Below are 13,272 nucleotides of genomic sequence, written 5' to 3'. Positions count from 1 at the left end.
AGTGCGTGCGTGCGTCTGTGTGTGTGTGTGTGTGTGTGTGTGTGTCTTTCTGTGTGTGTTGTGTGTGTGTGTTCCAGTATGTGTGTGTGTCTGTGTGTGTATCTTTCTGTGTGTGTGTGTGTCTCTTTTTGTGTGTTTGTTTGCGTACGTGCTTGCATGCGTGCGTGCGTGCGTCTGTGTGTGTGTGTGTGTGTGTCTTTCTGTGTGTGTGCGTGTGTGTCTGTATGTGTTTTGTGCGTGTGTGCGTCTGTGTGTGTGTCTGTATGTGTGTTGTGTGTCTGTGTGTGTTTGTGTGTGTGTCTGCATGCATGTGTGTGTGCGTGCGTGCGTTGCGTTTGTGTGTCTGTATGTGTGTGTCCGTGTGTGTGTGTTTGTGTGTGTGTGTGTGTGTGTGGTCAGTGTATGGGTATCTGTGTGTGTCTGCGTGTGTTTGTGTCTGTGTGTGTGTGTCTGTCTGTTTGTGTCTGTGAGAGTGTGTTCAGTTTGTGTCTGTATATGTGTGTTTGTGTGTGTTCAGTGTGTATGTGTGTGTTTGTGTGTGTTCAGTGTGTTTGTGTGTGTGTGTGTGTGAGCATGCGTGCGTGCGTGCATGTGTATGTGTGTGACTTTGTTTGTGTGTCTGTATGTGTGTGTGTGCAGACTGGTCTCACTGAATTCCGTAAAATGGGCACGGAACACGGTAACAGCTCATTCCGTGGTGGTGTTACGGAATGTGTGAAACTTCCGTACCACCACCACGGAAAACAATGGCAATGTAAAGTCAACGAGAAGATGACGTAGCACGGTAGTGAGCAGTATGTAAGGCTGGAATTCCGCATCAGGAGGTTGGTTAGGGTGGTGGATGGGTAAAACACAGGACTTTCACCCAGGAGACCGGAGTTCGCGGCCCTCGTGTGGCGTTTGTCAGTTATGTGTATTTTTTTTTGTTTTTGTTTTTATAAGCATTTATAAGCATTTCTTGCGTGTCACATAAGCCCGTGTTTCTTTTTCGGCAATCCGTGTTCATTTAACGGAATTATTCCGTGGCAATTTAACGGATTTTGTTGCAATTCCGTGAAAACTGCCACGGATTTAGAGTTAAGGGCCCGTGTCCATTTTACGAAATTCTGTGAGATCAGGTTGGTGTGTTGTGTGTGTGTGTGTGTGTGTGTGTTTGTGTCTATATGTGTGAGTGCGTGCGTGCGATTGTCTGTCTGTGTGTGAGTGTGTGTCTGTGTGTGTGTGTCAGTGTCTGTATGTGTGTGTGTCTGTGTGTGTGTCTGTACGTGTGTGTCTTTCTGTGTGTGTGTCTGTGTGTGTGTCTGTGTGTGTGTGTTCAGTATGTGTGTGTGTCTGTGTGTGTGTCTTTCTGTGTGTTTGCGTGTGTGTGTCTGTATGTGTTTGTGCGTGTGTGCGTCTGTGTGTCTGTGTGTCAGTGTGTGTCTGTGTTTGTGTGTGTGTGTATATGTGTGTGTGTGTGTTAAGTGTATTGGTGTCTATGTGTGTCTGCGTGTATGTGTGTGTATGTGTGTGTGTCTGTGTCTGTCTGTATGTTTCTGCGTGAGTATGTTCAGTGTGTGTGTGTGTATGTGTGTGTGTGTGCATCGGTGTGTCTGTATGTATGTGTCTGTGTGTGTGTTTGTGTCTGTGTCTGTGTATGTGTGTGTGCCGTGTGTGTGTGTGTGTGTGTGTGTGCGTGTGTGTACGTGTTTGTGTGTGTGTTCAGTGTGTGTGTGTGTCTTTGTGTTTGTGTGTGTGTGTCTTTCTGTGCGTACATGTGTGTGTCTGTGTGTGTCTGTATGTGTGTATGTGTGTGTCTCTGTGTGTGTGTTTGTGTGCTTTTGTATGTGTGTGTTTGTGTTCGTGTGTGTCTGTATGTGTGTGTGTATGTGTGTTTGTGTGTGTCTGTGTGTGTTTGTGTCTGTCTGCATGTGTGTGTGTGTGTGTGTGTGTGTGTGTGTGCGCGTGCGTCTGTGTTTCTGGGTCTTGACTGTGCCTCCATCGTTTGCGTGTTAGCAACTCAGACTCTGGATAGATCACTTGGGGCAGAGAGCTGTCAGGCCGCCCCATGAGAAGAGAGTTTGGACTCACAGGATCTGGATCTGAGACATCTGAGGACACGTAACCCAAAGGTTTTGAATTAAGTATGCCTTCAATCTCTACCAAGTCTGTCCTGAGCACCTCTTCCGGCACAGTCTGTGCTCCAAGAACTGTGTACAGTGCTGCCTTAATGGATCGTATTTCCCGTTCCCATGAGCCACCAAAGTGGGGAGCACTTGGTGGGTTGTAGCGGAAATCGATCTGTTGGGCGGTCAGCTGCTCTTTCAGGGCAGGCTGGGGGCCAGTTTTTTGTCACCACCCCCTGAAGTTTGTTACTCTGTCACAAAGGATCTCAAGTGGCTTTCCCCTTCTGGACATAAAATGACAGAGTGACGTTAGGAAGGAATCAGAGTCGAATCTTGAAAGAAGGTCTATGTAGACTGCTCTGGTTGTAAGGCACTTGTACAAGTTGCCCCAGCGCAGTCATGCGACGTCAAGATGTCGTCCACATAGCAGTCCTCTGTCAGGATCCGGCGCTCTTCAAACATGGATGTGAACTGAGGCAGGTTTGCCGTCTCTCTCATGGCAACCTGAGCGATACATCCGGCAGGCTTGTCGCCGGCAGTCACTTGCTGCACTTGCAGCTCCCGCATTTCAGATCACACGCTGCTCCAATACTATCCCACTCAAACCCCTCCTTATTCGTGACAGTGGTGCTGCTGAGGGTCACTTCTTCCATCCTCAGTGGGTCCTCACTCAGGTCTTTGGTGTACACAAGGACCTCCTTATACACTCTTGAGGATGTTCTCATAGACCTCGCAAAGTGAGTTTCAGACTTGTGCAGCGTTAGGTAGACAACCTCGAAGAGATCAGGGTGAGGACCGCCAACTGTTTTGCCTAATGGGCCATCCCAGAGGACTAGATCTCCCTCCAACTTGAACGGCTGTGGAACTAGACGACCTTCCCTGTGGCTGATCAGAAGATCGATGTTCTGAGGGCGGACCAGCTCTTCTGCAGCGACGTCAGGAAAGATCTTTTGCAGTTGTTGAGGAGTGACAGGCTGGCTTATCTCCGCAATACTCTCCAGGCCGTAGCAGAGAAGTTTGTTTTCCATTACCGTCCCCTTGGTGGTCTTCACTCTTAGTCGCAGGGATTACCTCTTGGTTGAGACTGCCATTCTCATCCGTCCTGTTCCGTGGACAATTAACTTGATGCGCTCCCCAATCAGTCCAAGGCGCTGGGCAGCGTTGTTTGTTATATAGTTGGTATCAGAGGCAAGGTAAATCAGAGCGCCTATCAGCTGGCCTGAGTTAGTTGTCACTTCCAATAACATCATTATAACTGGGTACTCTTTCAGTCCACCTCGAGCAGTGCAGATTGGTTGAGGCTTTATTGGAAAATGCCTTCCTGAATTCTGCTCTTAGTTCCGGAGTGACTTTCGCCAGGAGCTCTTCTTGCTTGCTGGTCAGCCCGAGGCCTTTTCTCTCCAGCCTTTTGGGACCTTGCACCTCGCTGCCAACATCTTCCTTTGAGCGATGGACTTGGGGCAGGTAGTGGTGAGGCTCTTCTTTGCGGCAGTCCATTTTACTGCAGAGGAACTTCGGGTTGCAACGGCCATAATTTAGATGGAAGCACATGCACCGATTGCATAGCCCATGTGTCTTTAGATGGGCATTTCTCCTCTGGAGATCCATCTCACTGAAGGCTTTGCAGGCAAACAGCCTGCCAGCGTGTGTCTCATCAGCACAGGCAGTACACGAGCCCAAGCGTGGCTTCGACTGAGACCCTCTTCGGCCTGAGGTAGCTTTGGAGAACGCTTTCTTGACTCCTTTTTCTGGCTTGTCTGCCGGGCCTTTCACTGAGGAGGAGCTTCCCTCTCTAGGGCTTGCCTCCAGCTGGTCCAGCTCTTCCAAGATTGTATGTGTGTGTGTCTTTATGTGTGTGTGTTTATGTGTCTGCATGTGTGTGCATGCATGAATGTGTGTGTGTGTGTGTGTGTGTGTGTGTGTGTGTGTGTGTGTGTGTGTGTGTGTGTGTTGTGTTTGTGTGATCTTCCAGTTGACCAACAAGCGAAGTTCTTGTTTTTCCTATCACTTATGTTGCTCATCATCACATAATTTAGGACACAAATATTAGGAAACAAGTTTAAGTTTCAGACTTTCTTCTCGGGGTCATTTAGCGTTTTCTAAACCCTCCTCCCTCCAGCCTCTCTGACTGTGAGTCTCAGCAGCTCTCAGATGTTTGAAGGACAGTCTGTGTCTCTGAGCTGTGAGGAGGACGACAACTCTGCTGGATGGACTCTGAGGAGGAACACAAGTGATGAAACCAGGACTCAGTGTGGAGATGGCTGGGGAAAAACTGCTGGTTCTACCTGTATCATCCCCTTCATGGTCTTCTGGGACACTGGAGTTTACTGGTGTGAGTCCAGAGAGGGAGCAACCAGTAACAGCATCAACATCATTGTCACTGGTAAGATCAGACTGTGGAGTCAGTATTGATGAAGCTGTGTGTGAATGGATGATATGCTGTAGTTTGTCTCTGTGTTGAGGTGGAGCAGTGATCCTGCAGAGTCCTGTCCTCCCTGTGACGGAGGGAGAAGACCTCACTCTGACCTGTAAAACAAAGACGTCCTCCAACCTCCCAGCTGGTTTCTATAAAGATGGCTCTTTCATCAGGACTGAGCCTGGAGGTCACATGACCATCCACCATGTTTCCAGGTCCGATGAAGGCCTCTACAAGTGCAACATCAGCAGTGTTGGAGAGTCTCCACCCAGCTGGATCTCTGTCACAGGTGAGGAGGTTACCTTTGATTTCAGGAGTTCATTCATCCAGATATTCACCTGACAGCTGATTCTCTCTACAGAGAAACCTACGACCACAAGACCTCCTATGACCACAAGGTCTCCTATGACCACAAGCCGATCTCCGTGCACGCCACCGCCCCCTGACACCTCAGCTCCACCCCTGACCTCAGACCACTTCCCTCTTATGTTCAGACTGGTCTGCCACCTGGTGGTGTTCTGTCCGTTCTGCATCTCCACTTTCATCATGGGGTCTTTATATCGACACAGGACCAGAGGTAACACTCTCAACTCTACTGGTGCTGATGGAACAGAATACAAGGCTACATAAAGTACCAATCAAGTAAGCATTACAAAGCCGGTGCAAAGTGAGGTGTAAGTAAGATGAAGGATATGCGAAAGTAATATGGTAATAACACAATATACATGAATAGACAGTCTGTAACACTGCTGAGATGTAGTGAAGAGTCAGTAGTGTTTGGTTGTATTTAACAGAACTCTTCAGCTGATCAATTATCTACATTTTCTTTCTAACCTGTTCTGACTGTAGGCCTACCTGTTGCCATGGTGATGACCTCGCCCACCCAGGCTGAGGAGGGATTGAATGATGAATATGAGAGCATCACCAGAGAGCATCACTTCTGAACTGATCTGAAAAAAAAACTGAAATCTCCGTAGATCAGAAACAGTTCCCCAGGCTGTCTTGATATAATTATGATTTATACATATTCAATATGAAATAATTGCTTTAAGTTTGAATTGCTCCTTTACTGCCAGCCACAGCTATCTCTGTAATCCAGAATATTTTATATTATAACAATAAAGCTGTTTTTCCCGTTGTTTTTCATGAAATTGATCTGCATTATTTTCTGTCTTTTACAGGGTTTGTATTTCAGTTCTCAGTTCAGTCAGTGTCTTTAACGTCAGCTCCCTATCACTGCTGAGAGTGGGAATGAGGCGCTCATTGTAAAAATGAGTTTGGATGAAAGCATCACATCAGTTCAGTCAGACATCCAGCACAGCACCTTCTCTTTCTTTACACATGCTCAGTTCAGCTCACATTTTACTCTGTTAGTTCGGTCTTTAAATTGTTTTTCATCCTAACTTGGTTAAAAATGAATTTAGATGAAAGTTAAACTTATTTTACTGTAAAATACTGTAAAACGTTTTATTTTATTTGTTCCTGTAATCAAATAAAGATCATTAACAGGACATCTCACCACAGAGTGTCCAAACCAACAGTTCATATATATGTACATATATATATATATATATATATATATATATATATATATATATATATATATATGTGTTTATTTTAACCAACACTAGCGTTGTGATGGTTGGAAAAGTGTAGAGAAGACCAAAAATGGACTTTCATAGTTTTATTTGGTTTCTGTTAACTTTGAATGAAGTGTGTTTTACGATGCTTGGAGTCTGGTGGATTTGGTGCATGATGACATAATTTTAGCTGACAAATAAAACTTCTCCTTCCTTCCTCTACTCTCTTCAAGTCTTGTCTCTGAAGAGTCCTGAAGTCAGTTAGGAGTCAGTCAGTTGGTCAGTTGGTCAGTTAGTCCATCATGACATCATGTTAGCTGACAAATAACACCTCTTCTCCTTTCTTCATCTTCTCTCCTTTCTTTCTCTCCTCTTCTTGTCCTCTCCTTTTCTTCTCCTCCTCCTGTGGCAGTACAACACCAGAGTAAGTTTTATGTTTGTGGTGTCAAATATATGCGACACAGAGCAGTTAATAAAACAGGGAACCGTCGGATTCCTTCCAGATATTTTTTTGATTGTTTCTATTGGCAGTTGGTATGAACAGAGTCAAAAGTTTAAGTCCGGTGGATTCCATAGTATAATGTCTGCTACCGGCACAAGATTTCCCACATTTTGCCCAACCATGATGTATGAAGAGTGATAACTGTAGGGGAGAGAGCAATTTCAGAGAATCTCAGAGAATCATACTACAGCTGCCCCCTCTGTCCTCCCCTCTAACTCTAAACATTCTGGCCCCTACATACACATCGGAAAATCTGAAATGGTCTGAAAACTGGTCGATACATAAAATGTGATTTGGTATAAACCGTGCTTGATATCAGAATGCCCATTCAGCCCAATGAATGCTAAAGTCTTGTCTTCGGTTTAAACCTTTAATTATTATTCTACATTAAAATTATAGCGATACAATATGGTCACAAAGAGGGGTTGTTTTTAGTGATGTTAAGTGATTTCACGAAGATTTCACATTCAAGTCTATGGGAAAACGTTTTTTTTTTGTGAAAACCGTGCAGCAAATCTCATTGAAAAGTCATAGCACACTATTCCCGATCAATACACGTTTTTATGTATATTGTGTGCACGTGTTGGCAACCCTCCGTGACTAGAATTGGGACAAAAAAGAGGCAGAATAATAACTAGAAAATGCATTTCCTGCTGAAAATGCGTGGGAATGCTGAATAGCTGAATTGCTAAAGCTAAAATGGGTGAATAGCTTAAAAAAAGATTAAGAAGTGAGAATAGTTGAAAAGTGGAAATTGTTTTAATAAGCATGAATTTCATAAAAAAGTTAAAAGCTGACACTAAACTGAACTGTTGGCTTTAAAAGTTGAATTTGACAAAAGATGTAGAACATTGTGAGGTCTGAGTATATTTTCTAACTGATAATGACTCACAAATGCAGAAATATGAAAGAAATTGTATGAAAAATCTTAAAGCTCAAATGCATTGCACTGCACTGCTGAAACATCTGGAAAATTTTCAGAGTTGGAAGCTAAACTGCATTACCTAAATAAGTGAAGAGCTTGTTAGAAAAGCTGGAAGCTGAACTGTAATACTGTCAAAGATGAAAGTTGAAATGAATTGTCTGAAAAAGCTGAAAGAATAAATACTTTGTATTATTATCAGATATATACACTGCATAGAACAAAAAAGCAGCAATCTAGCTGACATGAGATGTGAAATATATTAGGTTAAAATAATGGGGCTGAACAAGAAGAAAGAGAGGAAAGAGTGAAGGAGAGAAAGAGTGAAGAAAGAAGAGCAGGAGAGAAGATAGAGGAGAGAAAGAGCATAAAGAGAGAAGGAAAGAGAGAGGAAAGAGAGGAGAGGAAAAAGAGAGGAACCATTGACGTTTACCATTGCAGCGAATGGAGGAAGATTTGGAACTCTTGTCATTTGGAAGCTCATTGAGAGAAAAGTATAAGGCCTATCGCATAACTGAGCACATTGGCTGAAACTAGATAAAAATAGTTACGTTAGGATGTATAAATTGTGTATGACAAGTAGATATTGTGGGCGTGAGAGCAATTTATAGAGAAGGGACAAAGTAATTGTTTTAAGGCTCTGTGCTATGACATCATCCACTCTAAGCAGCGCAATACACACTCTGTTTAATCGATACAATTTCCTGAAATGATCACTAAACTTAAACAGCTTTTTTACAAAAACTGTAAACGATATCAAACTGAAAAGACATAGCCGGATAGCTGAATATTTTGTGAATATTTTAAAGTTTGTTTGGCGTCTGTAGGTAAAAGTATGAAGGAGCTGAACATTTTGGGAGCGGAAGAAGATTTTAAGGATTTCAAGCATGCTCTGATTCACTTCAATGTTAAAAAAAAGTGTTTAAAAGCTTAATATTTTAAAAAGTATAAATAGTAGAAAAAAAGTTGAAGAATTCCCATCATTAGCTGAAAGAGCTGAACATTTTAAAAGTTGAATTGTTTTAATAGCTGAAAGTATGCAGAAGTTACAGAGAGCCAAAAAAACGTACGGAAGAGGGATTAAGAAGAAGAAAAATAAAGAACAGAATAACAATAGTTGGAATGCTGTAGAACAGCAGTTAGACAGAGCTAACAGAGCTAATGGCTAATGATGACGATGACGATGGAGCTCCTTGAAAAACTCACATTTACTGGGCCGCGTGACCTGGAATAAGAGCATTCCCTTGCCGTAAAATACAGAAGCCAAAATATCTTTGTTAAATCAACATATTTGATCAAGTTATTGATTTTTTGAGATAATGGAGAGCAATTTAGTCATCCCTGGTCATGACCAGATTGCTCTACATTATCCCTTGGATACTTCATATACTTAGGAAAAACGGCTCCAACTTTATACATAAACTTTACAAAGCCTGAAACTGTCTGTGTTTTAAACACAATCATCATAACAACAAAGGTCAGAAATAAAGTCTACATGAATCTATTCAAGATAAAAGCTGATATTTACCAGGAACTGCTTCAGACAGAATGAGCAACAGGAGCAAAAATGGAGCCATGAGAGCTTAGAGAGTCTTGATCCGTTGCTGTCTTGTATCTGTGAGTTTTAGTTTGAGGCTTTGCTATTTAATCAAATGTTGTTTAAAAGTGGGTGGATCTACCAGCGCAGGTTATATCAGTACTTGGCACACTCTGTGGTGGAAACCCCCTGTTCACTTCCTCTCAACTAAAACCGCAGCCATCTACAGGAAGATACAGCTGGTTTATTTTAAAATCATCAAGTAATTTTCTAATGAAAGGATTCAAATATCTTTGTGAACAGTTAACTTTAACCCCAGGCATCAAAACTATGTTTGCTTCATATTATTTACATTCAAGTGTCCTTTTTCATCTCAACATCTTCATTTAGTTTTTCTTCTCTCCACTTCATGTTATGTTTCACTTCCCTATTTTAAAAGTGAATCGTTCTGCTTCATGGCAACTAAACACAACTCTTTTTCTCATAGTGTGTGCCGAGGAAACCACAACACTGAGCCACAGTCACAGAGGAAGGAGGAGGGCATAGTGTAGACATCATTTCACCAACTGTTAGGATGGAGGAAACATCTCTACTGTGGCTACTCTGTAAGTAAACTCTTTGAGTATTTAAAAAAAGCAGCTTAAAGAAATACAAAATTAAATGTTTTTGTTTTGCCTAAAAAAATTTCTGAATGTAAATATAACAAGTTTATGAGAAGAAATGATGCGAGTCATTTTGAAAGGTTGTGTACATGCTTTTACAGACAGTTTTTAGCATGTTACTTACATTTTTTAAATAAATTTTAAATGTCTTGTTGTATCACAAACTCAAACTAACCTGCCTTTCATTTCTCTTCAGTTCTGACCTCACTGCTGAGCAGCAGAACAAACCAAGGTCAGTATAAACTCTGAGAAGACTTTATATTAAAGTACACAGGGTTACAAATATTCAAACAGGGACGGGTTGATTTTGTCTGACTTCAATAGCTCAATAAAATGTTTTCAAATGAGCATTTAAAAAAAAAGTTGAAATTATGAATTATTTTGACAAAGTGTTTTTTCAATAATCTACCCCTTTTGAATTGTTTCTTTAAGCCAAGTACCCCCTGACCAGCGATAATCATTGTTTGTAGAAAAAACAAACAGTTGTCAACGATAGATTAAGATTAAGACTAAACAACAGCCTTGTAACTGAAAACACATTTAAATGCTGATGAGAAAAGAAGACAAAAACTGTAAAAAAGACAAAACCTTGGAAAAAGATGGTAGAAATAAGGAAGTAAGTAAGGCAAGAATAGGTCAAAAATAGTATAAAAACAGTGACATGACTTCAAAAAAAGCGAAGAGAAACTTAAAAAGTAGAACAGTAGAAGGAAGGAGGAAATAGCTGCAATAGGTCCAAAGAAAGCAACACAAATGTCACATTTTTGGTAGAAAAAAGAAAAAGTCTACAAAAAGAGGAAGAATGTTGTGGACAACAGCCTTGTTACTATTAAACATTTTGTTAAATATCTCACGTACCCCTGTAGTCATTCAATATACCCCCATTTGAGAAACACCGATTTAGTGGATAATCATGACTGTCAAAGTTTAGTCCGGAAACGTGTCGTCTTCCCGTTGACCAGCAAGAGTGTGTGTGTGTGTGTGTGTGTGTGTGTGTGTGTGTGTGTGTGTGTGTGTGTGTGTGTGTGTGTGTGTGTGTGTGTGTGTGTGTTTGTCTGTGTGTGTGTGTGTGTGTGTGAGATACGTGTTGTGTTCCCTGTCGATCAACAAGCAAATTCAGTTTTTTTCTGGGTAATATTGAAACGTTTTTTTTCAACGTTTTGTGTCGAAATATAATAACGTATCCCCCGATGTTTTTGTCACTCATTTCAACGTTTTTGTCAATTTATTTATTTGCGCCTTTTGAATTTTTTTTCCCGACATTTTTTTTCCATGTTTATTTTACCAATTATTTTATTCAAATGCTATAAATTGAATTAAAAAACATGAATGAAATTAGGTAACTGATCATTCATTTAACTTTTGAAGAGCGTTGTAGGGAAACAATACAAAGTTGCATCCTCACACTTAAATCCATCACAGCAACAGCATCCAACAACGTGTGTCGGTCTATAGAGATGTACAGGTTCTATTCCCATTCAGTGGTAAAATAACAAAGTTAGCAAAAGCAGGAATATCTCCCCCTACAAAGTCAAACTGCCACGTTTCCACTGTCGACAGGATCAGTGTTCAGGATCAGTGTTATATGAGGATTTATTTACCTGTCAAACAGATCTTCAACTGAGCACAGTAACATGCTGGTTTAAAAAAAAAAAAAGCCTAATTTCTGTTCTGTGACATTCATCACATAATTTAGGATACAAATATTAGGAAACAAGTTTGGGTTTCAGACTTTGTTCCCGGGGTCATTCAGTGTTTTCTAAACCCTCTTCCCTCCAGCCTCTCTGACTGTGAGTCCGAGCAGCTCTCAGATGTTTGAAGAACAGTCTGTCTCTCTGAGCTGTGAGAACGACGACAGCTCTGCTGGATGGACTCTGAGGAGGAACATTAGTTATGAAACCAGGACTCGGTGTGGATATGGCTGGGGACACCTTGCTGGTTCTATCTGTAACATCAGCCCCATGGTCCCATGGTACAGTGGCGTTTACTGGTGTGAGTCCAGAGAGGGAGCAACCAGTAACAGCATCACCATCACTGTCACTGGTAAGATCAGACTGTGGAGTCAGTATTGATGAAGCTGTGTGTGAATGGATGACATGCTGTAGTTTGTCTCTGTTTTCAGATGGACCAGTGATCCTGCAGAGTCCTGTCCTCCCTGTGATGGAGGGAGAAGACCTCACTCTGACCTGTAAAACAAAGACGTCCTCCAACCTCCCAGCTGGTTTCTATAAAGATGACTCCTTCATCAGGAGTGAGCCTGCAGGTCACATGACCATCCACCATGTTTCCAGGTCTGATGAAGGCCTCTATAAGTGTCTCATCAGCAGTGTTGGAGAGTCTCCATCCAGCTGGGTCTCTGTCACAGGTGAGGAGGTTACCTTTGATTTCAGAAGTTCATTCATCCAGATATTTACCTGAGAGCTGGTTCTCTCTACAGAGAAACCAATGACCACAAGACCCCTCCACCTTGTGTTCAGACTGGTCTGCCACCTGGTGGTGTTCTGTCCGTTCTGCATCTCTACTTTCATCATGGTGTCTTTATATCGACACAGGGCCAAAGGTAACACACTCAACCCAACTGGTGTTGATGGTTGACAGTTGTCTCTATCAGAACTCTTCAGCTGATCAATTATCTACATTTTCTTTCTAACCTGATAGGAAAATTCCTGCCTGTCGTCGTGGTTCCCATCCGGGCTGAGGATGGAATGGATGAAGACTATGATGATGTCATCACCGCTGCCACCACGGAGCATCAGTTCTGAACTGATCTGAAAATAAGTTCAAATATATAGAGTCCAAAATCAGATACAGAACGCTTACTAAATTCTAGCTTTCCAGCAACCCAGAGTCTGGTTGGTTCTGGTAACTCACCATTGGCAGGGTTGAGCCCTGCCAATGGTGAGTTACAGGATAAAGGGGCGGGATAAACAGTTGTCTTTCAAATTCCCTCTGCACACAATAGGATAGCGCTACAACCAACCAGAGCAACGCTACTTGATAGATTAAACTTTTTCCGTATCCTGTCTGAAAACTCTGAACACATCTTCCTTTTTTAAGAATGACTTCAGTGCCGTTCTTTGTTCTTTTCTCAAAGAAAAGCTTAACTCCTGTCAAGTCTTCCAGAGTCGCAGCCAAAGCCGGTTCCAAAGACCAGCAGCAGCAGCAGCCATCTTCTTTGTTTTCAAGTAACAGGGAATTCACGTGGAATCGCCGCAACTCTGCCGTTATGATGTTAAGCCCGCCCACCGACTCTACACACAATGGGCCTCATTCACCAACCGTTCTTACGAAGAAATGTGTTCTTAAACCCTTCTTACGCACGTTTTTACGAAGATTCTGGCATTCACTAATGTTTTCTTAACTTGGATTTGTTCTTAGCTAAGAACAAAATCTACGAACACTGAAAAGCACTCTTACGCACATTTGAGTGATGACAATTTGCTCCAAATGATTGCTTACTGCATTTTATTTAATTCTACAGTCGTTTACAATGATTGTATTGTACTCTAATGTATTTCTGATCATTTGTTGATAAAAAATCATATTAT

The 13,272-nt window shown here is 42.0% G+C and overlaps 1 protein-coding gene across 5 annotated transcripts; it reads left to right on the top strand.

Moving 5' to 3' along the window:
* Window positions 1-4,716: 4,716 nt before the first annotated feature.
* Window positions 4,717-12,683, top strand: LOC120572850 (low affinity immunoglobulin gamma Fc region receptor II-like). Of its 5 annotated transcripts, XM_039822347.1 has the most exons (9): window positions 4,717-4,810; window positions 4,883-5,163; window positions 5,371-5,819; window positions 9,550-9,667; window positions 9,921-9,956; window positions 11,504-11,767; window positions 11,847-12,089; window positions 12,162-12,284; window positions 12,383-12,683. In XM_039822347.1, the coding sequence occupies exons 4-9, from the start codon at window positions 9,637-9,639 to the stop codon at window positions 12,484-12,486; spliced, it is 801 nt and encodes a 266-aa protein (XP_039678281.1). In that variant the 5' UTR covers window positions 4,717-4,810; window positions 4,883-5,163; window positions 5,371-5,819; window positions 9,550-9,636; the 3' UTR covers window positions 12,487-12,683. The 5 variants fall into 5 exon arrangements, with proteins under 5 accessions (XP_039678281.1, XP_039678280.1, XP_039678282.1 ...); XM_039822346.1 differs by having other exon boundaries at window positions 4,717-5,098; XM_039822348.1 differs by having other exon boundaries at window positions 4,717-5,163; window positions 12,202-12,284.
* Window positions 12,684-13,272: the final 589 nt, after the last annotated feature.

This window comes from Perca fluviatilis, chromosome 14 (assembly GCF_010015445.1).
Source record: "Perca fluviatilis chromosome 14, GENO_Pfluv_1.0, whole genome shotgun sequence".
Lineage (NCBI taxonomy): Eukaryota > Metazoa > Chordata > Actinopteri > Perciformes > Percidae > Perca > Perca fluviatilis.
Note: the sequence above shows the minus strand (reverse complement) of the source record. Positions and strands in the feature narration are given on the sequence as shown.

Bases quoted from the DNA above. Each gene is read 5' to 3' on its own strand.
- LOC120572850 (XM_039822347.1), top strand. From the start codon at position 9,637: ATGGAGGAAACATCTCTACTGTGGCTACTCT. The intron at 9,668-9,920 runs GTAAGTAAACTC...ATTTCTCTTCAG, and splicing joins ATCTCTACTGTGGCTACTCT to TTCTGACCTCACTGCTGAGC. The intron at 12,090-12,161 runs GTGAGGAGGTTA...TTCTCTCTACAG, and splicing joins CAGCTGGGTCTCTGTCACAG to AGAAACCAATGACCACAAGA.